Genomic DNA, 25,417 nt, shown 5'->3' on the forward strand with positions numbered 1-25,417 from the left:
CTATACATCCACCAGGCCACAAGGGGTAAACCGCCCTGATTAGTGTGGGGACCATGTGAACGGAGCATGGAGGCTCAACCCCATAGGGGCCTTTGGCCACCGTCAGGGTGCGCCCCGAGCTTTATAGAGCCTGGGATGTCTGCATTTCCGCCACACCTGGGAGTGCGGGTGGAGGAACTTCCAGGGACGCCCAGAGTGCTTCCAGGTGCTCATGCGGCACTTCCGCCACACCAAGAAGTGCCGCCGGAAGGACGTCAGCGAGCACCTGGAGCAGATCCGGGTGATTATAAAAAGGTCCGCCTTCCTACAGTCAGAGAGCCGAAGTCAGGTGGAAGAAGTCAACGCTCGGGAGTGAGGAGGAAAGGCGGCCCAAGGAAGACCATTGAGAGGCCCTGGATTAGAAGGGTGCTTGGTGCTGGAGCACTGTGTGTGTGCGGGATTTGTGTTTGGAGACCTTGTCATTAATAAACGTGTGTGTTTTTAGAACTGCCGGTGTCCATCTGGTTGTGTCCGGGCTGTTATCTCACAAAGGAAAAAAATGGTAAAAAATTATGTGCTGTGGCAACCCCTAACTATATATACTGTATATTGTGAACAGGGGGGCTGAACGCCCCCCAAGGAGACGGGGTTGCTCCTCCGAAACCCCCTCTTAAACAGTGATTTAATGGGAAAAAAATGCAGTTTTTTACTTCCGCTTTGCTAGATCAGCTGCTGGCTTGCTGCTGCTGCTGCTTCTGTGCCGCGTGATCTGCATCTCGTGTGGCGTTTCGAACATTTAAAAGCCTGTACAGCAGCTGTTCTTTTGTCTCAATTCCTTTGTCTCTCTTCTCCCCCAGACATCCTCTGCTCCTGTTGGGGCTCCCGCTCCCGAGATGCCCCCCTATGAAGAGGAAGATTTTCTATTCTTTAAATTGAAAGATTGAGCTGTGCCCTCCAGGTACACACAGAGCTCAAATCACTCCAGAAACAGATTTATGTTTGTTTGAAGTGTTTGAATAAAGTTTCTGTCTCTAGAATCTCCTGTGTGTATCTGTGCAACTCTGTGACCCATGCGTGACAATATAGTTATTGATGGGATAATTAAATGGATATGCCTCAGAGCTTTTGAAAGATATGGCTGCATGTAGAAAGTTCTACTGTATATAATGACGTCCAGGAGAAGACACAGGAACACAGGAGAGTTGTGGGAGTTCAGATATTTGAAACATGAGGATTCAACATAATCTAAGTCTATTGCCAGAATGAAGTAGTAGTTTACTGTCATCACTCCTTTTCTTAATCAGAGTGGTTTCAAGAGAGTCATGAGACTATGTAACCAACTGCAAAGTCAAGTACTGTATTTAAAGTAGAAACTTTAATAACTTTTAATTTATGTGTGGGTGTGTGTGTGTGTGTGTGTGCGCCCTGCGGTGGGCTGGCTCCCTGCCCGGGGTTTGTTCCTGCCTTGTGCCCTGCATTGTCTGGGATTGGCTCCAGCAGACCCCCGTGACCCTGTGTTAGGATATAGCGGGTTGGACAATGACTGACTGACTGACTGGATAAAATATTAGGGGAACTTAGCAGTTAGTTAAACCCATAACCCTGGTGGACTGAATGATCATCTTTTTTCTTAAATTTCTTACAGTATGTTCTTAAATGGAGGAAAAAAGTATGAACCATTGAATAAAACACAAAAACATGCTAAGAAAATTGTTTATGACATTTACAAGTGAAGTAGTACAAAGGAAACAGGAAAATAATGGAAATTTGGTAATGTTTTAAAAGATGTTTTGTAGTATACTAGAAATGAAGATCGGAAAAATATCACAATTGATGCAAATATGTGTTAATGAAATGTAAGATTTTACACTTAAGAAAAAGAAAGATAAGAATTGGAGAGCAACAAAAAATGGAAGCAATAGACAAAAGAAACTAAGAAGTAAAAATATCAATTATGAGAAATAAAATAAGTTTGAGGTCATGTAATAGGGCACTGTGAAAGTTTAAAAGAAAGGTTGTGTAGAGAACAATATTTCAGAAAAATTATAACATTTAAAAAAGTGCTTGTGTGTTAAAACTTCAGCCATTAAAAATTTCTTGTAGTATCTTCAAGTCTTCTGCCAACAGTTACACTTGCCTCATTGATTCAATTCAAGGTAACTAGGGGGGTCACAATTCATCATTTGGCATAAAGTAGGAAAAAACCCTTGAAGGGTCTGTTCCCAATCCATCACAAGGCCCACTTACACAGGACAATTTAGAATCGCCAATTAAATTAACCTGAATGTCTTTGAGGACATTGGAGGAAAACCCACAGGAAGACTCTTTATACTTCAAAAGAACAACTTCCAGGAATAATATTTGAACCCAGGATACAATACATGAGTTGGCATCACTTTTCACTGTGCTACCATATCACTCTTATCTGCAAGTTTTGTTATTTATATTTCTGTAAAAAATTAATTTGATGTTTAATTATAACCATGATAAAAAATAATGTATAGTGCAAACGAATGATATGACTTCCAGTGAAAGTTAAGCTCCATATTATATACTATGTTACAGAAAATGATCAGTCAGATTCATTTTCACTCTCATCTTTTGTTTTTTAAGGTATGCAGAGCAACTTGATCTTCCATTTAATTGAAAACTGCTGCATAATTTCCCAGAGTTCTCCTCTGTCTCTCTGAAGGAGTCTTTTTACAGTTATCAACCAAATCACCCACTTTTTAATCATTTCAATTAAAATTATCCTATAAAGATTAAACTATAAAGTGAAACAATAAACTGCCTGAATAAACAGAAAACATTTAGAGTGATTTGTAAATGGGAATTTGCTGCACCTGCTTTTGAGAATTCATACAAGAGAAACCATAGGCTAGGATATGTGGGAAGGAGGACATTATTTCTTTGTGATGTATGATACCCAAAGCACATATGCTGCAATAGTCCTTGCAGTCCCGAGCTTAAGTAAAAAGGCAAAACTTGCTTCATTTAACTGACCTTACATTTCCAGAAGTGCATGCCTTTCTATACAAATAGACAGTAATAAAAATATATAAATGGATCAAAAAGCGCCAGTGCATCTGTTAATGAGACAATGGAGTCTTTTTTTGTGCAAGAGCAACACTCAAGTTTAAGGACTGTCCAAAACATTATATAAAGATATTTTATTTTTACATGCCTTAATAAGATAAAAGCAGTGTGGTCTGGCTTTTAAAAAGCTAGAATATGGAAAAGGGGAAAAGTCAAACTAAAGAAGGAATGAAGAATGCATAAAGAAGAAACTCAAGTCACAGAAGAAATTTAAAACTGAGGGGGAAAATGAAAAAACTGAAGCTGAATGTATGTTGCTAGAAGGTTTTGTCTTTCAAAATGTTTCACACCAATGGCCCCAGTGTCACATTATATACAGGGAAAATATTGTTCCCTAGTAGTAAAATTAAAAGTGTTATTTCCATACGTATCGTTACATTGTCAAACATGTTAGTCAGGTGAATGAATTACAGGGTGTTATTTAGCAAAATATAGCAGAACATTAAGGGTGATGGACAGTCTGTTACCTATGTTCTGCCTCTTTCCTTAGAGTGGAGAAGGACTGTCAACTTTTGGACACTTCTGCTTTGCCTCCAAAGTCCTGACTCTTCTGGCCTCACCACATAAAAGAGTTGCCATCACTGAAAGACAGCATTTATTCAAAAAGCAAGCTTCTGGTATTTATACTTGAGCCATCTGTATTTGTTGAGCTATTTTGCCTTTGTCAGTTTCACAAGACTTTCCCAACTGGATCCCAACTATTGTCACATCTCTCTTTCTTTTTTTATTCCTGATTGACTTATTGAACGACTGACAATAAGTAAAATACTTTTCACTGATAGATCAATATCATGGCCCAGAGGTCCAAGTTCATTAAACAGTTAACTGTGAAAAAATAAGAGGAATAAAATATGATATTTCACATTTAATAGTCAGGAAGTATGACATTCTTTTCAGTTTACTGCTAATGCAGAAATGTGCAATCAGCATAATTAAGGTTCAAGCTTTACCTGTATACTTTTTTATTTATGTTTTTGTGACCACAAGGAGGTGCAACTGAGCCACAAACCCAAAACACAGTAATCCAACACACATTTTTAGAATAACATAAAAGGCATTTATTCTCAAAAAGCAGCTCTTCACAATCCTCTCCAGCAATCAGCCACAATAGCAAGACAAATTAAACAATTCTTCCTCCTTTTCTATTTCCGTTGAGTGTTGCCCGCTGACTCCCAACGCTGACTCCCCAATGTGAAGCAGCAGACTCCTTCTAAGTTGGACCTGGGAATGCTTCCGGTGTAATGCCATGTCTTCAAGGGAGCACTTCTGGGCCACAGAAAAAGTAGTGAGGTCCTCCCCCAACAGTGCCCTTTATTGATACCCAGGGATCCTGACAGGGCTGCACTTCCAGACTCCAAATCCTAAGCACCTCTAAAGGTGTCCTGACTGGGCTACCATACAAGGACCACTGTCACTTAGTATATGGGGGATGGAACAACTCCCGATCCTCTGCATTTGTCCATCCATCCATTACACCATACCACCATATATCCCCTCCATCCTGGCCAGGATGCCCATTATCCTCCTACATACAGTATATATACAAAACGTAACTATCAATACTGAATTAGTGATGTCAAAAAATATTAGTATAAAATGATCTCCTATCATAAAAAAGTTCCCACACTTTCAAAAAAAATGTAAGATTTTTACACCATTCAGTTTAACTGTGTTCTACATATTAAGATGTACATTAACTTATTATAATTGTATTTTCTGAAAGCATAACATCTTTTGATTCCCTTTACATTTTACATTGTTGTCTTGTGTATTCTATATTTTAAACTGATTACTTCACGAATGCTGCTTAAAAAAACAGAACTGTTGTAGTCTCTGTGTATCCTGCATTGTGTCTTATTAGGTCACATGTCTGACTTGCATACTTATTTAGCTGAGAGTTTAAAATTATCACTCCAGTTGATAGGCTCATCATTCTATAAATTTCTTTGTTCCTATATGTACTCTCATGATAACTACAGTATGTTATCCATCCCAGATAAAAATAAAAAGGTATCACACACGTACGCATGGGAAACAGGTAAAGGGCCTACAAAATGGTAATTATACGCCAGACCAGGGAGCGGCGGAGAGTGCTAACTGTCTCTCTCAGTCTCTTGCAGACCATTCTCGGGAAATCCTACTTGGTTCGGGCGCCGACAATGATATTACTTCCGGTTTAGAAAAAGTCACTTCCAGTTCCAGCACCGACAATGACGTCACTTCAGGTCAGGAAGATGTCACTTCTGGTCATGAAGACATCACTTCTGGTTCTGGCGTCGATGACATAATTTCCCGTTTTATCAGTTAAAGCTGCCATCTTGTCTCCATGCAATCAGTTCTATTCTGAACTCTGTTCTATGCACATCATGCTACTTTAAATCAACTTTGCAGCCGGGAAAACAATATACGGGTGGCTGCCCCAAATCTTTATGATGTCTTTGACTCTTTCTTATCAGAAAGGATTCAGAATGTATGCATTAATTACTACTGGTATGTTTATATACAGTGACATTTATGAAAGTGTGAAATTGGAACGCAAGTTTGATAATTGTTCTTATAAGAAATTCATCAAAAGCAAATGATTTATGGATAATCCCTAAGCTCGTTTTACATTTCAAGGTTTTTAAAATGCACCTTATTAAGGGAAAAAAGCTATGAACAGTATTTATTTGTATGACATCTTAGCCTGCTGGATTGGACTACAAGCTACAAAGTTCTTTGCTACTGCAATTTGTGTAAACCTGAACAATACATTTAACCTTACTTTTATCTGTTTTCCAGGTGAATTAATACAATTTTACTGCAGAAACATAATTTCAAATCTGCTTAATCCAATTGAAAGTTGGAAGGGGTTATAGCCGACCTATGCAGCACTAACTTTAAAGCAGAAGCCAACTATGCACATGCATGAGTCCTTCATAGAGCTCTCTTAGAGTTGTCATTTAGGCTACCAGCATAACAGACAAAAACTCCATGGAAACACAAAGAGGAAGAGCAAACTCCTACCACATAAAGATCAGATGTGGGACTCAAATTTAGGATGCTGGATCAGTGAAGTAGCAGTACTACTTGATATAAACAATAAGGTTCACAAATGATTTCACTGCAGTATACATTAAAGTATTGGATTTCTTCAATGTTGGGCCTCTAGTGTGATACATAACAATCTTTACAATTTGAAAGATTGAAAGTATTGTTTTCAACATTTTGAGCAGAATTTTTTTTAAAGTAATGGTATTGTCATCTGTAACAGCATAGTGAAATTCTTACTAGTATATCTAATAAACATGCAACATGTTGTCACTTTCTGGTATTTTAATAAGCAGTAATATAAGTAGCAAGCAGGATTAACAGTTAGAGATCTCTCAAAATGGATTTCAGGTGTCCTAAAATTTCTAAAATATTTGAAACAGATTTCCAGTTATCTCAAAATATGTTTCCTTATATTTTAAGATATTTGCAATACATTTTGTAATGTAACTGCATGAGCATTTCAGGATATCTCAAAAGCATTTTGAAGTATCTCACATTGAATATCATTCAGAATCATTCAAAATCTCTTCCTATAAAATATTAATTTTCTTTCAATGAAACTTCCTGAGTACTAGGGTGTTGTACTGTGTTAGCCATTATGAATGTAGAGAAAAGTCAAGCAAAATGACACCTTTTATTGGCTAACTAAAAAGATTAAATATAAATATAAAAGATTACAATATGCTTTCGAGACAAGTCAGGCCCCTTCTTCAGGCAAGATGTAATCAAATAGAAACTTCAGTGAAACTTCATGTATATTTTAAGATATCTTAAATGTGTTTAAGACATATCAAAATGAGCAGGTATTTATTTTGAGATATTTTAAATTGTATTATAGATTTCAGGTAAGTTAATTGGTTTTTAAAGATGTCTTAAATGTGACTGAGGTATCTCAAAATAGAATTCAAGACACCTTGAATATATATTTTTTAGATATCTTAAGCTATTATCATATTATGCAACTTCTAGTTGTGGAGTATATCAGACTTGCAGTTGCTGATCTTGCGCCTGGACCATGTCAATTCAAATGACAGAAAATCACTGGACATGTCGTGCTCACCTCTTTTTGTGACAATCAAATAAAAAGCTGCCTGACAGAGCTAGTGCTGTTTGAAGACATAATAGCTACGACAAGTCCAGTCTCAATCTCTGCCCTTTTTACTCTTTTTTCCATTCTGTTGCGGCATGTAAAACATGAGACATCAGACAGACAAGCTTCATTGCTGTTTGTGAGGTCCAAAACACCTGGATTTCTTTTTCGTATTATTGATGTATTATATGCATTCATAACTCACAATGACTACAGACTTATTTAAAGTTATCTCAAAATGCATTTGAGGTGTCTCAAAATACTGAAAAATGTATTTCAAGATGTCTTTAATAGCATTTTGCACATCTTGAAATCTATCTCTATTTGTCTTAAAAATGCATTTAAGATATTTTGAAATAGACATGCTTTTGGATTTCAGCAGTTCATTTTAAGATATCTTAAATGTATTTCCAGACGTCTTAAAATGAATTTTGAGAAATTTCTAAATGTTGATTCAGCTTGGAATATAACTGTATTAAAATACTTAACACTATTTCATTTAATATAAAAATAATTTTTATGTGTGTATACTGGTTATTGTAGTGGGATGCTGGGCTGTATTAAGAAGTGTCTGTGTGTCTTGGTATTCAGATCATTGGGACTGCCCAATACCTTTGTGAGGTATATATAAATGATAGATTCATCTTCACACATTACTCTTTGTAGACTTTAATTGTTAGGTAGAATGTCCAGTGGGAACTGGGTGTCCTTTTGGCCTTGGAGCACATGCAGATTTTGTTTGATTTTTATTTTGTTCTCAGGCTTATATAGTGTTTTTCCTGTTTTTATCTGTCCTCCTGGCCATCTAATCTTACCAATGTGCTAATCTTTTGAGACTTTCAATACAATATTATATACAAAGACTTTAGTTATAAAGAATTTAGAATTCAACTAATTATATGCAGTGTGTCTATGTTATGTAAACCTGTATCGATTTATTTTTGCTACTTATTCATTTTTTTCTTTCCTAATTTAAATTGTTTTGTTTTTCTTTCTTGTTGTAACTATTTCTTTGACAATTTCTAAAACACTTTGTCCTACATCCTTTGTATGTAAATATGCTATGGATGTAGAACTTACTGTTGTTGTCTTTGTTGGTAACGTACTTAGTTTTTTTATGCTACTGATTTATGTTTCCCATGCCAAGAAGCAAACAATGGTTTAAAAATATATGATTTTTGTTAATTATCATATTGCTTATTTTCTCTTGAAAATGTTATTATTTTAGAGGTAACTAGCCATACATGTTTGTCTTCCTCCAATTATTAAACCAGTGATAACATTGGTAGCAAACCTTGATCGTTCTACCACTGGAATATTGCATTACAATGTGGTTAACACATTGGAGTGCATTTAATTTTAGCCTGAAAAATCCTCTGTAAAAACACTTGTTATTTACTAAATTGCAATATTTTCAAATTGTGGAAACCTGCATTGCTCTATATTTATTTGCCCATTCTCAATATGAATATCAACATATATTGTGAATTCATCTATGACTTGGTTGTCCTTTCAAATGGTTATTCTCTCCAGATGTTAATGTCTCATATCGTCTTCCAAAGTGTACTCTTTGTAGCGATGACATACCATTGACTAAAACTATCAATGGAAAATCAATTGTTTAAGTGTTGTGTCTCAAAGAGGATTCATCAAACAGTGCAAGAAAGAGTTTATTTGCTACATATTTACAGTGTGAACAATTTTACATCCATTTCAGATGTCACTGTATGAAAGAAAAATATTTAACAAGAAATGCCAGCATACTGTTTGTAATTTGTGATATTTTTTCTTTTTTTTTTTTTTTTTACATTGTAAAATATTTCTGCTCTCGTCTCCCCAGAGATGAGAGCCACCTAGGATTTACCTCTTGTGGCTAAAACTGCTGGGACCTGCCAGCCCCTGGTGACTGTGTTTTTGCCAAGTGCATAATTCGCATCAGTAGGTCACCTCCCATCTGAGCCATATTTTCTAATGAATTGTGTCTTTTATTGCTGTCATCATCCAGACAAAAGGAGTCCAGGGCACAGCTATCTGTAAAAGAAAAGAAAAAAAATCTCCCTATTAGAAATGTTACAATAATGTGCAGTAAATTGAATTTGAACTTTCTACAGTCAGGGGTCTTTGGTAGCCATTCTGTACTTTCATTAAACTAGTAGGGGTCTGCTTTATCACAATTATATTCCCTTTAAATCTGTGTCTCTAACTCATCCGTACATTTACTTCTGGCTGTTGTATAAGACACAGAGTCTACCTTTAACATGAATGCCACTTTTTTTTTCTTTTTTTTTTTAAAACACAGGGTGAAAACTCGGCTTCTTGAAGTAGTGTCTGTACAGATTCACTTCAGCTACACCTTTTCATGCCTTTAATCAAACTGCATCCTGGATAAAAAAAATGCTTGTCAGCTTTCCATTATTTTAACTTTTATAAAAATATATCATAAATACCAAAAAAAAAAAAAAGTGTCTACATTCAGTTTCCTGTGACTACAAGATTAGCTTTTCTAGCAGACTGAAAAAAATCCAGAAGGGCAGCTACTTTGTGAAGCACGGGTTATGTTATTGGGAATCCTCATACTCAATTCTTTCTGTACAGTGTATTTAAATACAACTACAACCCTCTTTAACATCTGCACTAAAGACAATACAAATCTATCTGCTGAAATGAAACTTGTTAAACAATTTGATGATAGAATAATCTATGATTAAAGGTTAGGTTTTAATAAAAACTAGCGTTACTTCAATTTTGTAAAATTATGTGAAGGAATTATGCAATGGAAGAGTGACACAGTAATATGTTTCAAATGTAAACAGATTACTGTGCTTGGAACTTCAGAATTTATTCCCAAAAATTTGCTGAGATATGCGGAATAGTAATACATAAATATGAGAAATTGCATTTTTAATTTGTAGTACCTGTAGTACCTGAAGTCTTTGACTTCACTAGTATAATGGGACTCTAGTAGAAAAGAATGGGCTATATTGCCTGTCCTTGTGTATTTTAGGTGAATTATTAAATATGTATCACACATATTTATATTTATTAAATTAACAGTTTTGATAACTTTTATCCAAAGTAACTTACAAAACAGGTCAACATAGTCAAGTAAGCATGAGTCTGGGGGACTGTTTGGGAATATGTGTTATAGGACAAGGTTACAAAATTGATCATCACAAGTGGAGAGCTCAGAGCAAAAATACAAATGAGCTACAATTCCTTAATAATAAAAACATATGCTTTATGTTTGAAATTCAAACTTTACATTTTATACGGCTGTTCTTTATTCATCTGTTTTCAGAATCTACATAAGCCACAATCACACTAAATGACTTTGCCAGTGATTTGCGCTTGCAGCCTTCTTTTATATAATCTTAGATAGGTGGGGGCATTCACTGCATACTCTTGTCATGCCAGTCATGTAGAGTGACATCCCTGTTGACTCAGTCAAATCAGTCTGAGACTTGCTCCAGCAAAATCGGTTTTGATTTTGCCTTAAGCTATAGGGGCAGGCTCATCTGTGAGCAAGACATGACAAACAATGAGTGTGCAGCTGAAAGTACAATGCACAGAATGAAGCTGCAAGGACAAAAGGAAAGTGGGTGTTTTTGATCATGGACACAAAAGAGAGCCTTGCTTGCCTGATATCCCCCGTCTGTCATATCATAATAAAATGGAATAAGAGAGAAAATCAGTCAGCATGTTAATTGGCTGCCGGAATGTATTGTGGTCACTATACATTAGAGATTTGAAACTGTGCTGAAAAGTCATCATGGAATTGTGCAATTTGTATTCATATCATTTTGACATGCGCAAGACAAGGAGCTACAGTAACAACAGGTGTCACTGTGTGACATGCTGTCACTCTAAACATCACGTAATGTGCTGTCAGCTTTAGTGAATTGAGTGGCAGGACAATGGGAAACTGGAACCCATCTTGGTAGCTTCCAGCTCAACTTAGAAACCAACTCCAGATGTGGTCCTAGTCCATTGCTTGACACACGTATATACACACACCTGCGCTAAATCACACTGAGTCAAGAAGAATATGCTAAAAACATTATTAGGAAATTGAACCATATTCAAATATATGTTCCTGGAACTGAGAGGCAGCAGAAATAACCATCGAACTATTATGACATCCTAGAAGTATTGCACATGATGATTTTAAAATGATAATCCACATTTAGCAATATTTTAACAAATATTTTTTTTTCCCTTAAATGTAAGGTCTCCATTGTTCTTCTTATACAAAGGAATCATTGAGTTTGTTTTTTAAAATTTCTCACTATAATATTTTAGGTTTGCTTATTAGTGCAAACTATGTTAGTGTTGTCTAACATTTTTGTTCAAATTTGGAAAGAACAAATTTACAGTTATAAAATATTCTTCTACTATAGTGCCTAGTTACTTTATACTGATTTAGCACCCATCATCATACAGATACTGAACAGTTAACACAAACTTATCTTTAAGCAAACACTAAGACATTGATAACCGCTGGAATGAGTCTTGTGATTTTTGCAGAGGTGTTCCACATATAGTAATGGTTTATTTAGTTACTAGAAAACAAAAGTATTAGAATACAGATCATAAATATCATGTGCCATTCAAAGAATAAGTCACGCGCTATCAGGATATGTTAACACTATAAACACTCACCTTCATTACAGCATATCCCTGGCACTGCACAGTGTCCCTCTTCCTCCATTCCACAGGCCTTTCCTCCAGTCTCACAGGGTGAAGCCAAGTAATTCTCTTCTTGGCATGGTGCACTCTCAGGGGTGCCAATGTAACAGCCCAGCTCTTCTGCACAGCAGATACTGGGTCCAAAGCAGCGCCCTCTGCCACTGGGTCCACATGAAGGACACTGAGGATGACAAGAGGCTATTATACTGAAGCTAATGCCACTTCTGAACTACCCTTGCAAATTCATTCAGTTTAAAATGAAACATCCTTTTACAAAACCATTCTTATATTTTCCATTTTCAGAGATTTACAGTATTCCAGTTCACTAATATAGAAAGTGGAGAGCTTATCCTTGCAGCATGGACATACAGGCCTTCAAAGAGCACACCCAAGAATATTCCTTTCACTCAGAGAAAGACATTTTAGAGTTATCAGTTTATTTAAAATGTTTTTGGTTTGAGTGAGAAAATCTGGAGTACCCATAGAAAAACTAATTCAGAAATGAGGACATGTGCAAATGTTAGACACACAACAACTGGGCTTAGAGTCAAATGAAGTGTTCTGGCACAGAAGAGCTCATCACTGTTTGACTGTGCCCCTGTTCTTGTACTGGCCCAAGGCTCTAGCACCCTGTGGCTGTCAACTGGAATAAGGGGGCACAGAAAAGTGAAATAAAACTTGTTTAAAAATAACACATTACTGCAATCTTAACTTACTCATTGCTAACTTGCCAAATAATGTTTATACTGACAAAACATTTAGGACGATTTTCTTAAAAAGGTTTATGAAACATTTTGATTTTCAGTACAGTTTCTTAATTCATCTGGATGCATGCTCAAATCCAAAATTTTCCTTCTGACATGTCACCTTAAGTCTGTATTATGTTGACCTAGTCTAAAGTCCAATAACTTAGCGTTTCTTCGTAATATAGAATATCTTACACAAACCTTCACAGTTTTTTGTCACCACTGCTTCTGTATTTGCATACATACATTCTCAAACCTCCTCAGTCCAATTCAGTGCCATATCAGGATGGAGTCTATCCAAGCAGCAGTGGGCGCAAAGCAGAAAACCACTCTGGACAGGCCATATGTCCATCTGGGGACACACACTTGTAGGCACCCATATGAACTCACCCTGGGGCCAATTTAGAGTCAGATTAACCTAACTTGTGTGTCATTGGACACATAGGAGCAAACATGTAGTACTAGTAGGAAAATCCATGCAGACATGCGGTAGAGCGCAGAAAGTCCAGGATCAACCACTGTGCCACCCTGAAACTTTTCATTTTTGTTTTAATTAATTTATCAACAGATTAATCAAAAATATCTAAAAATTAAAATCATATTTTTTTTCTAAAATTAAGACAGGTTAAGTGTCATGGTATGTGTCTCACAGGAGCTAACAAAACTAACAGTTTTCTGATGTACAGAACAGACTCTTAGCCACTACTGTATACCATTCTGACAGCCTATCATAATATGGTTTGTAGATTAGCAGCAGAACTGTATTTTTGATTACCAGCCTCCATTTAATGTTATGCCTTATAGCGAAGTGAATTGTTTGCAGTGGGCATAACTAAACATTTACAATGAACTGACTAGGAAAAAGAAATCTAAGAGATTATGTGCACAAAGGCAAGACAAAAAGTAAGTCTAAATTAGTTCAGCTGTAAGTTATATTATTTCACATAAATGTGTGAAGAACCTTGCCAGAAATTAGTGTATGATCAAGAGCACCTTAATAGTTGTAAGCACCTCATTTAGTAAATGGAAAATATTTAATTGTTGTATCCTGGTTTGCTGGCACTGCACTTTATTTTGTCTTTCTTAATGTGAATGAATACCTATTTTAGGTTTTGTGGGGTTTAATTGGTTCTTATGTGTCCACAAGTAGCAGAACTGTTTATGACAACTTTTAATGTTAGTCTAGTCATTAGGAATGTAAATATGTGGCTTTTAGGTGTCTCAGATAATTAAAAAAAACATCATTACAACCCTAACATGACATTAAAAGAACCCTCACAACACCCAACAACTGTATTTAGTGTCAGAGGGTGAGTTTGGATGAAGATTCATTAATAATTTTGCATTGTGGCCAATATTAGGTAGTAATAACTAGAGTAAAATATTTCAACATGTTGTCCCATTTCATAGCCTTCATTAACCTGAAACGGGTGGTTATGTACTCTTTCTTAATGAACAGAATGCAAAGTAACAGCACATGGAGATTAAAAGAGAAGGGTGTAGGGTTGACTAGTGAACAATACTATGAGAATCTTCAAGAAGATCTTTATAGAACTGGCCCTATGAAAGCTGTCTGGGAAGTAATGAACCGAAAGTACTTTAGTTGGAAAGCATTATTTTATAAGATTAAAAGCAATGTTTCATTCTGTAACACTATGTATATTCTGATGGAAAATTAAACACCAGTATAACACTTAATGGTGTTGGCCAGTCCCAATTTATATATACATGTGGCAGACAGGAACAAAACTGAATTAGATAATCTAGACTGACACTCTGCCCAGGGCTGGCTCTTTTCTTCAGAAATGCTGGCATCTTTATTTTTACTTTAATTTCTGAAACACTAACCCAAGGAATCCTCACAATGGACTTCTAGATGTTGACTTTTTAAATATTTAAAATATTTCAGATGTGCAAGTCAAATTTTACTCAATGTTTTAAATATATGTTCTCATAATCTGCTGGCAAATCCATGCAGTCTGATTTGAGTTTAGAGGTTACTCAGTGCTAAATAAGAATAAAAAACAAACAACGTGAAAGTCTAAAGAGAAGAGGTGTTTGTGTTAATTGCCTCACAAAATGAAAGTCAAAAACCCTTTAGGACATTATGAGTGGTTACCAAAATCTGACATTTACAAAATCAAATAAACATAATATAGATTTTTACTAATATTTAAACATCTATTTTTTCTAGCATGTGTAATGCTCTGGTTGAACCACAAAATGGGCATTTTGAAACCAGAATCTCAGAAGGTTACAGAGGCAATACAGCATACATAAATTGTTAAAACCTAAGAGTGGTGAAAATACAAATATATAAGCAAATACACATAAAAACATTTTTGGATATTTAGTTCCAAAGCTCCCTTGCAAAAGTCCATCATCAACAATGTCAACTGTTGGGACAGACATTTCAACTGCAGAACTAAAATTGTTAAATTGTTCCTATTTAGATACGACAAGCCAACTATTTGTTCATCCTTTATATCAACTCACTTTCTCCAGAGCAGGGCCACGTGGAATTATGTTCACAACATGCTCAAGGCAGAAGATTCATTCAGATTCACCAGCATCAGGTCAGTTTAACACTTCACACCTGCATGCCTGTGACACAGGGGGGTGACACTCTTGGGAATACAGGGAAACCACCAGTAACAGCAAATGAGTAGATAGATAGGATTAAAGCTTATGGATGCCAGTTTTTTCATGTTTACAGCTTCTTTATAGACACAAAAGGAAGTGGAAAGCAGCGGGCCTATGCCTACCTGGCAGCATTACTTACATGGCAGTAGCCATTACTGCAGGTAGCGCCAGACTATCTCTGCTGCCCACCAACACTGTCACGGGAATAACAACAATAACTTCGGGAAAACGTGCAAAATCCACTCAGATGAAACAGTCAGGAATGTTGAATTTCAGATATCTACAAAGAACTAATAGCTTCACCATATTGAATAATTTAAAAATACCTCACTGAGGACGCATCTCTTCTTTAAGTTTTTGGTTGCTTTAATTTAACAATGCCGCATTAAATCTGCTCATTTGACTGATTACTACTCATTGTGTGGAACTAACTGCCTCCAGAAACTGCCTACTTGCACAAAATTAGATTATTATATACCGCTATTTTATTATTATTTTTATTGCTGTTGTAGTTTTTTACCCATACCATTATATAGTATAATACTGGCATGTAATTTATCATGGTGTTTATAATGAGAATTACACTTGCATTTTAAGATTAATCACGTCAATGTCAACGAAGTGTATATATCATATTTCAGACAGTGCATTTTATTTAAATGTACTTATTTTCTTCACTTCATTCTTCAGCGATCAATCTATAGTTTATATCGCATCATGCGCTGAATAAGCTATCACAATTTTACAAACCAAACAAGAAAACGTTTGAAAATAACCGATAAATGTGCTTTCTATAACATGATCCAATTAAGTCGAATGATCTGTGGTTATCAACGATTGTAATGTTTAATTCTTCTGCCCTGATAATGACATTTAAATTCATGTCTGGACTATAATCGGAATTTTCACTAAAATAACAATGTTTCAGACACTCAAACTGCTCATCTGTTTTACTTCAAAGCAGTCTGTGGAAATGAAGAACTTTCGAAATTATATAAAAAGCCGTTTAAAGACCTTTGAACAGCGACGTGTAATCATAACGTTGTGTCACGCTAGTTTTTGCTTCAACAGTATCCTTAGGGCAGGGGTACGTTTTCATATTATAAAAGTAAGTTGAAATGTGATTTTGTTAAAATGTTTACTTCGTACAAACACGAAAGACGCTTCTGCTAATATTACAAATGTATGCCTTTGCAAAAACACGTTACATAATAAAAAAAAAGTTTAAATTCAAATAACTGCTTTTCCATCTCGACTTAACATATTCACATTTAACACCAAAATGCTTATATTACAGATTGCTAATTTAACACTTAAAGTGGTAATATTAAAATCAAATCCGGACACCTACTATAAAGAGTTAATTTACCCCTTATTCATTTACCACTTGAAACTCTCTGCTGGGAAGAAAACATGAAATCGTCACGGAATTTACAGTACATGTGTTACTGTCGCTCATTTAATTGTCTTTAGATAAAATAGACTCTTCACGTGAAGACAGTGTACTACCAAAGAAAAAGCTCATAACCTAGATGAGTGGATCTTCCGTAACCCATCCTACTGAATAAGGTAAGAAGATAACCTGCTTACCGGTCTCGGGCTCGTGTCCAGAAAGGAGCGTTTGCCACCTCTCGGGCAGTTCTGTATGTAGCAGGCAGAGGACAAAGCGAGAAGACCGAGGAGACAGAGAGGCAAAGCAGAGTCTGGCATGATTCCTTCTTACCGGAGACGTGTTTTTAGCACTGCTTCTTAAGGGCGCCAGAGTATTGTGCCTTTCTAGTGCACCGTTGCCTTTTATACAGTACTTAACTAGTCTGAAACGTCACTACTTTTTCCCAAAGGTCTTGACCATTAGCCTCCATCTCTAAAGTTTAGTATGATTAGCTTTAATGAGCCGAAGCCAAGACACGTGTCGTTTAGAGATACAATAGAAACAATTACCTCGTCTTATAAGGTAAAAATAGAAATTCTGGAAGAAAGGAAGCTCAATCGAGTCCCCAAGGACACTTGCAAAATACTTTATTTGCAATCAGCGCACTTCCGAGACGATCGTTTCTATTTAATTACATCTGCTGATGTCGTGTCGATGTCACCACTGGCTCACATTTCAGTGCACGCATGTATGTCTCTAAACACACCCATCTGATGTTCCCTTAGCGAATTTTAACCTGCACTTACGCAAAGTTGTCGTCCCCGTTGCCTGGAGATTAAAAGTTGCTTTAAAAACTTAGCACTCTGTAATATAATTCACAAGTAAAAATGGTAACGTTCCTAATGATGAGATTATATAAATATGACTGGTTCGTAGCTTTTCGAAACGGACAAGATCGATCACAACGGCCATCAATTACAAAAAAAAACTAAACTTTTCTTTATTCGGGGTTTTAAATCATATTTACAACGTTTTTGTATGAACGTTTTCCTTCAGACAGATTATGTATAAATATGTAAGTGTTGTATTCAAAGGCAAGGTTATTATTGCGAAGTAATTTACAGATCAATTGAAGATAAAAAAGGACTAGCTAATTTTCTCGCGTCTCTATCCTTGGTACTGAATCAGCGTAGGAGCGCCCTGATTGAGACAACGGAGTAAAATAAATCCGTTTTGGATGGACCAATCACCGTAATTTACATTGCGCAGTAACATTAAAATTGACACATGAGTTTTCCTCTCGATCACTAAAGTGAGCGTGTTTGGTTCACTGCACATTTAAAATGGACCCCTGCCTCTGTAAATATCACTGTTAATTAACTGTGATAAGAAAATCCGTCCAAAGTTAAATCTTGCCTTCAGCAAACTGAGAGTGATAAGATGTACTAAAAAAAACAAAGGTTTTGAATGCAGCCAGGAGTGGGCTTGGACATCAGAAAAACAAAATTACAGCACAAGAACTTGCATATAATGAAATAAACGCCTTTATGAAACTTTGGGTATATCCTTGTATACAACTGGTGATAAAACCGATTCGATTTATTGCTGACTGAGGGACTGACATAACACGAAGAACATTTGATCTTAGAAATGGGGAGATAAGAAAATACAGTTTAAAGTTTTAATGCACTTGTATCAATGAACATAAATGACTACAAATACTGTACTTTGAAAGGGAAGCTGTTTTCAAATCGGGAAACATAAATGCCAACGTAAAGTGGTTTGAAAAGAAACACTGATAAACTGTTTTATGCAATTGCTTAGCTGGAGCAGCTTATATAAGCATTTTAGTGAACTTGCAAATTTAAGAAAACAGGATGTGAATGACTTGAGTGGACAACAGCTATTTAAAATCAACATGTTGGTTAGGAAAACAACATACCTAAAACTAAATTGAAAAGAACGTGAGGTCAGTCTTAATGAGGATATAGGAAAGAAACATGAAGCAAAAGAGATAAAGAAAGGACTGGGATCTGCTCAGTCTTCTTCTAACAATAATAAACGATATACCGTCATGTCATACTTTTTAAAACCTACTGATACAAAACTAATGATACTTTAAAAGCTGAAATATAGCAGAGTAACTTAAAATAGAAAATTATTGATTTGAGATATTTAATAATGATAATAATAATACATTTTATTTAATTGGGCGTTTTAAGACTCTTGAGGACATATTAAAAATGTAAAAACAATCTATAATAGGAACTTTTTATATTTACTTATATGATTCATTTTATCAATAGATAGATAGATAGATAGATAGATAGATAGATAGATAGATAGATAGATAGATAGATAGATAGATAGATAGATAGATAGATAGATAGATAGATAGATAGATAGATAGATAGATAGATGGTGCTGTATTTGTCCAAAGAGTGAAACTTTGCTTGCATAGAAGCAGAGAAAATATAGAACTATTAAAACAGATAACAACAACAAGCCCAGAATTGCAAAAACAAACCAACAAAAAAAAACCTCCTGATTTGACTAAGGACAAGACAGCAGTCACAGTGAGGCATTATAAATAGGGTATTGCTGTGGGAGCCCCAGCAGTGCTTCTTGACACACTCCTGCTAAATATTTCCCTGGCTGAAGGTACTTAATGATAGCGTGTCATACTGAGGTTGTGTAGCATTGTCCATGATAGTCATCAGTTTGTTTTCATCTTCTCCTTCATGACTCTCAAAAGGGTCGAGGGTGCATTCCATACCTAAGCTTGCCTTCTTTATCAGCTTGTTGATGGGCCTCTCTTGAAGTGATGTTACCAGTCCAGCACACCACAACATAATTGCACTGTGTTATAAAACATAAAGAGGATGTCACTGTCTCAAAAGACCTCCTTATGGGTAAGAGTTCACATACTTTTAGAGATATGGAATCTGCATTGTTGGCTTAATGCTTTTGTTGAACAAATTATGACAAAGTGAAGTCTACTAGGTGTGGCTTTTTATTTTATCCATCCATTTTTGAACCCACTGAATCCAAACCCAGGGTCACGGGGGTCTGCTGGAGCCAATCCCAGCCAACACAGGGCACAAGACAGGAACCAATCCTGGGCAGGGTGCCAACCCACCGCAGGACACACACAAACACACCCACACACCAAGCACACACTAGGGCCAATTTAGAATTGCCAGTCCACCTAACCTGCATGTCTTTGGACTGTGGGAGGAAACCCAGGCAGACACGGGGAGAACATGCAAACTCCACGCAGGGAGGAGCCGGGAAGCGAACCCGGGTCTCCTAACTGCGAGGCAGCAGCACTACCACTGCGCCACCATGCCGCCCTTTTAATTTTATTTAGTTCTTTATTTGTATTGTCAATTGTATTTATTTATTTGTTTGTTTATTTATTTTCTTTGTTATTACTCATTGGGTTACATCTTATTTTGAAAATGTGCTGTATAAATAAAACATGTTGTTATTGTTATAAACATATCTTCTTTTCATTGCATATTTAACATGGTATGGATCTTGCTGTTACACAGCTAAAGAATGCTGAAAAATGCATATACAGTACATGCATACAGACAGAGGAGACTAATATGAAAGAGTGCCTGACTTGCAGGAGGTTGCAGGAACCACTAAAGTGATACAGGGCAGAGAAATGTCCAGCAGAAAATTGCTAGTAGAGAAATTATCTCACAACCAGCAGCAGAAAAGATTCATGTGTGTGAGAAAAGTCATGGTGCCCTGGAAAAGTAAAAGCAAGAGAGAGATGTGGCTTAAATGGAAATCTATAACTTTTCTCTCATCATATTAGAGAGTATATGACTAATTAATTGATACAATTTATACAAATAAATTATATCAAAGTTTACATTTTGAGGGTCATAAACAACAGTCAAAGTCAAAAAACAGTCCTAGGTGTTTCTAAATTTCAGACCCTGAAATTTCCTGAGCATGTACTTAAATATTATCTGTGCTACCCACCTAAGATAGGCTGAAATCTAAATAATCAACATAGACCTCAGCATGAATGTTTTCAGTGCACCATGTAGTGCTTATTTCATTGTTATATAGCATTTGGTAGGGGGATTCATAAAAGTAGTGTTAATGTCTGGAACTGGATTGACAAATTCAATGCATTTTATTACTAAGAGATATGACAAATTGACAGACACACAGACAGACACTTATCATTTGGTTAAGGTGGAAGATGGCTACTGGGAGGTTGTATTCTGACACACAAATGCACATTAACAGAAGCTACTTGTACAAGTCTAGTAATGGTGTGGTTAGGTTCATGGTACTGATGAAGTTATTGATACACCACAATTGAAATGCAACATGTAAATACAAAAGTGGCAATAATACATGTCTTACTTAATATTATGCTCAAAATAATCAATAATTATGCTTTAATCATGACAGTAATCATTATAGAAAGTCAAACTTTCTTTACCTGGCCAAGAGGCCAGTGTAACAGAGGGAAGGGTCATGTTCAGGCTATTTACTTCCCCGACATGCTAGATGGCAGCAGCCCTGGAATATGGTACCTATACAGATACTGCAGAGTATGCTAGGATTTGTAGTCCTGTGTGACAGCCCTGTTAGGTTTCGTGTGTGCCACCTGGAGGTTCTGCAGGGATCAGTGGTCCATACTTTGGGGAGCTTCTGCCTGACCAGGAAGTACTTCCCATTGGGCTATGCTTGGGTCTTCCATAAAAAGAAACACTTAGCCTCACCCAGGCAAATTGGAGTTGAGTTGAAGTGGACAAAGCTCTTCTGGGATTTTATTCTGTTCACCTACTTTCACTACAGTTCTCTTTAAGATTCATGATTTTGTCTTCCCTAAGATATCCAGCCCTAACAACTATGGTAAAACTACCATGGTTTTAGGTTTAGGTTTAGGTTAGGTTTAGGTTTATTTGTCATATATAGGTTAACACAGGGTCAACATACAATGAAATGTGTATGACGAGAAAAACAAGTCACTCAGCCTAGATCCAATAAAGCTTAAAAAAAGTTAACAAGTTAAAAATAGACAAGTCATATAAAATAAAATGTGTATGTTTTAAAAGAAGTTATAGAGCAATATGAGTTGAATGAGCAGCAAGTACAAATGACAGTTATTGCACAGATAATGTTTTATAAGTGCAGATGCATATTCCATAAAGTGCAGATGCATGTTCCAGTCAGTATTCAGAGTGTGTGCAGGTACAGTTTGTGTGTGAGTAGTGCAATGTAGATGTAATGTAAGTGTATGTAAGTGTTCAGGTGTTGCTGTTGAGGAGTCGAATGGCCTGGTGGTAAAAGCTGTTCTTAAGTCTTGTAGTCCGAGCAGCCAGACTCCTGTATCGTCTGCCGGACGGTAACAAGGAGAACAGCTGGTGTGCTGGATGGCTGTGGTCCTTTATGATGCTGCTTGTCTTACGCAAGCACCGATGGAGGTAAATGTCTTCAATGGCAGGAAGACTCTTGCCCGTGATGTGCTCTGCTGCCTTCACCACTCTCTGTAGTGATTTCCGGCTGCTGGCAGAGCAGCTCCCATGCTAGACGGTAATGCAGCCCGTTAGCAGACTCTCGACCACACTCCTGTAAAAGTTTGAGGTGATGTTGGCATTCATGCCAAACTTCCTCAGCCTCCTCAGGAAGTAGAGCCGCTGGCGAGCTTTCTTGACCACAGTGTCTATGTGAAGGGTCCACGAGAGATCCTTGGTGATGTTTACTCCGAGGAACTTGAAGCTGTTGACCCTTTCAACTTCTATGCCACTGATGTAGATGGCCTGGTGTTCTCTGCCTTGTTGTTTTCGATAGTCCACAATCATCTCCTTGGTTTTGCTGATGTTAAGAGACAAGTTGTTATCTAGGCACCAATTACTCAATGCCAGCACCTCCTCTCTGTAGGCCGTCTCATCATTGTCAGTGATAAGGCCTATGATGGTTGTGTCGTCTGCAAACTTGATGATGGTGTTTGTGCCGTGTTTTGCAACACAGTCATGGGTGAACAAGGAATACAAGAGGGGGCTAAGCACACAGCCCTGCGGTGCTCCTGTGTTTAAAATGAGTGATGAGGATGTGTGTTTGCCGACTCTCACCACCTGGGACCTGTTTGTGAGGAAAGAGAAAATCCATCTGCAGATGGTCGTCCCCAACCCAAGGTCGTCAAGCTTCAAGACGAGTTTTGAGGGGATGATGGTGTTGAATGCCGAGCTGTAATCTATGAACAGCATTCTTACATATGTATTTCCTCTTTCCAGGTGGGTGAGGGCAGTGTTTATTGTTAGCGCAACGGCATCCTCTGTCGATCTGTTTGCTCTGTAAGCAAATTGGAGAGGATCCAGCGTGTCAGGGAGGGAGGAGCAGATGTAACCTTTGACTAGTTGCTCGAAGCACTTCATAATGACCGATGTCAGTGCAACCGGGCGATAGTCATTCAGACAGGAGACCACCGGTTTCTTTGGGACAGGAATGATGGTGGATGCCTTGAAGGAAGTGGGGACCATTGACTGCCTCAGGGAGAGATTGAAAATTTTGGTGAACACACCTGCTAGCTGGTCAGCACACGCCCTGAGGGCACGGCCTGGGATGCCATCTGGTCCCGGAGCTTTGCGAGGATTGACCTTTTTGAAGGACCTTCTCACATCAGACGTTTCAAGGATCAGAGTGACAGACTCACTGCCTCCTTGAGGATATAGCACCTGTTCTTTGTTGGCTGCATCAAAACGAGCATAGAAAGTGTTGAGCTCGTCTGCAAGACATGCAGTGGGCTGAACACTGAATGTGTTTTTCTTTTTATAGTCAGTGATGCAGCACAGTCCATTCCACAGGCGCTTGGTGTCAGAGCTGTGGTAGCTTGACTCCACTTTGTCCCTGTAGTCCCGTTTGGCCTTCTTGATGGACCTCCGGAGGTCGTATCTGGCTGCTTTGTATGCATCAGAGTCCCCTGAGCCAAAGGCAGAGGTCCGCGCCTTGAGCTTAGCCCGGATCTCCCTATTTACCCAGGGTTTCTGGTTAGGATATATGCAAACGGTGGTTTTAGTGACAACATCGTCAATGCACTTGCTGATATATCCTGTGACAGAGTCTGTGAATTCATTGATGTTGCCATCAGCTGCATCCTCAAACATCTCCCAATCAGTTGTTTCAAAGCAGTCCTGTAAGACCCCCTCAGCTTCACTGTCCCATTTGTAGATGTTCCTGTAAACCGGTTTTTCCTGTTTAAGTCTTTGTTTATATGCAGGCAGCAGCAATATAGAGCAATGGTCTGATTTTCCAAAAGCTGGTGGAGGGAGAGATTTGTAGGAGTCCTTGAATAAAGTGTAACAATGATCCAGTGTTTGATCACCTCTTGTGGGGGGAGAGATGTGCTGATAGTATCTAGGGAGAACTTTCTTCATGTTTGCTCTGTTAAAGTCTCCCAACACAATAAATGCTGCTTCTGAGTTAGCGTTCTCTAGTCCACTGATAACATCATACAGTTCATCCATAGCTGAAGCTTTATCAGCTTGTGGGGGGATGTAAACAACTGAAAGGAGAACTGAACTGAACTCCCTCGGGAGGTAAAAGGGTCTAACTTTAATGGTCAGCAGCTCAAGAACCGGTGAGCAGTGTGTTTTTAAGACACACACATCCGTAGCCCACGAAGAGTTAACCATAAAGTTTTAATTGCATGTATCAAGTTACAAGTGCTGAAATTATTCTAAACACATTGGGAAATAGAAGCCTCCTGTACCGGTCTTCAGTCTCCTGGCCACGATATTTGCTTTGTTGCTATATAAAAAACAAACAAACAAAAAAAAAAACCACGAAAACCTTGAAAATGTAATAAGTTTTATATATAGAATAAACCAGAACAAAACTTTCTATTGGTTTTAAAAACAAGCCGGGGAAATTACCTGTAATGCTTGACTAACTCTCACCGGGCTGACTCTGTTTGAAGGCAGGAATAATCATTTAGTAGGTTGTTTTAGCCTTGAATCTCTGGTGGGAAAGTTAAATGAGGAGCAAGAAAAGCTAATCCATGAAGTGGGTTTCAGACTTATTAAGGTCAGAAGGGCACACTCAGCTGGTTTCTAAAGAGGGAGATGTTACTTCATGGAAGAAATGCAACACAAGGCATTTTCTTTGTGGATAAGAACACAGTATATGAATTGGAATGAGGGCCTTAATAACATGTCAGCAAGTCTTATTCTGTGAAAGCATGCTGTGCAAGTGCTCAAAATGAAGCAAAAGAGCTTTTTGTTTAAGATGAGTACATTAAATAACAGTTTTCATTTCAGCGACTCTTATAGTCACAGGTCATTTCATAATATGTGTGGGCCACTACATCAGTGACAATTACAGTTAGTGTCTAATGGCTGAATATTAAAGGAGCTTAACTGAAGAGTAGCCACTGATCAGAAATGAGATAGAGAAGGTGAATGTCATGGCTCATACTTGTAAATGCCCTCAGGTATAACTGATTAATAAATTTAATTCATTTACTGAAATAATTAACTGAAATGACAGGAAAGTCCACTTGTTCCATTTGAAGCTCTGCCACAATTTGCCTACATCAAAAGCATTAAAAAAGAATTATATAGCATTTGAATATGACTTTGGCAGAAATAAGCTCCTGGTTTTCTGCTTATCAGAGACATGGTACTGCTTAGTTTGAATCTCACTTAAAGGGTATTCCATTCAAGTACACCAGCAGCATCATGTTAGTGGGTTGTGGTAAAGGTGTGCATAGGTACAAGTCACCTAGACGTTTATTTGCAT

The 25,417-nt window shown here is 37.3% G+C and overlaps 1 protein-coding gene across 1 annotated transcript; it reads right to left on the reverse strand.

Annotated features, from left to right (window-relative positions):
* Positions 1-8,857: 8,857 nt before the first annotated feature.
* LOC114644154 (oxytocin-neurophysin 1-like) lies at positions 8,858-17,049 on the reverse strand. The gene is made up of 3 exons (XM_028792387.2): positions 16,864-17,049; positions 11,858-12,065; positions 8,858-9,229 (listed from the first exon to the last, which is right to left on the reverse strand). The coding sequence occupies exons 1-3, from the start codon at positions 16,981-16,983 to the stop codon at positions 9,072-9,074; spliced, it is 486 nt and encodes a 161-aa protein (XP_028648220.1). The 5' UTR covers positions 16,984-17,049; the 3' UTR covers positions 8,858-9,071.
* Positions 17,050-25,417: the final 8,368 nt, after the last annotated feature.

Source organism: Erpetoichthys calabaricus, chromosome 7 (assembly GCF_900747795.2).
Source record: "Erpetoichthys calabaricus chromosome 7, fErpCal1.3, whole genome shotgun sequence".
Lineage (NCBI taxonomy): Eukaryota > Metazoa > Chordata > Cladistia > Polypteriformes > Polypteridae > Erpetoichthys > Erpetoichthys calabaricus.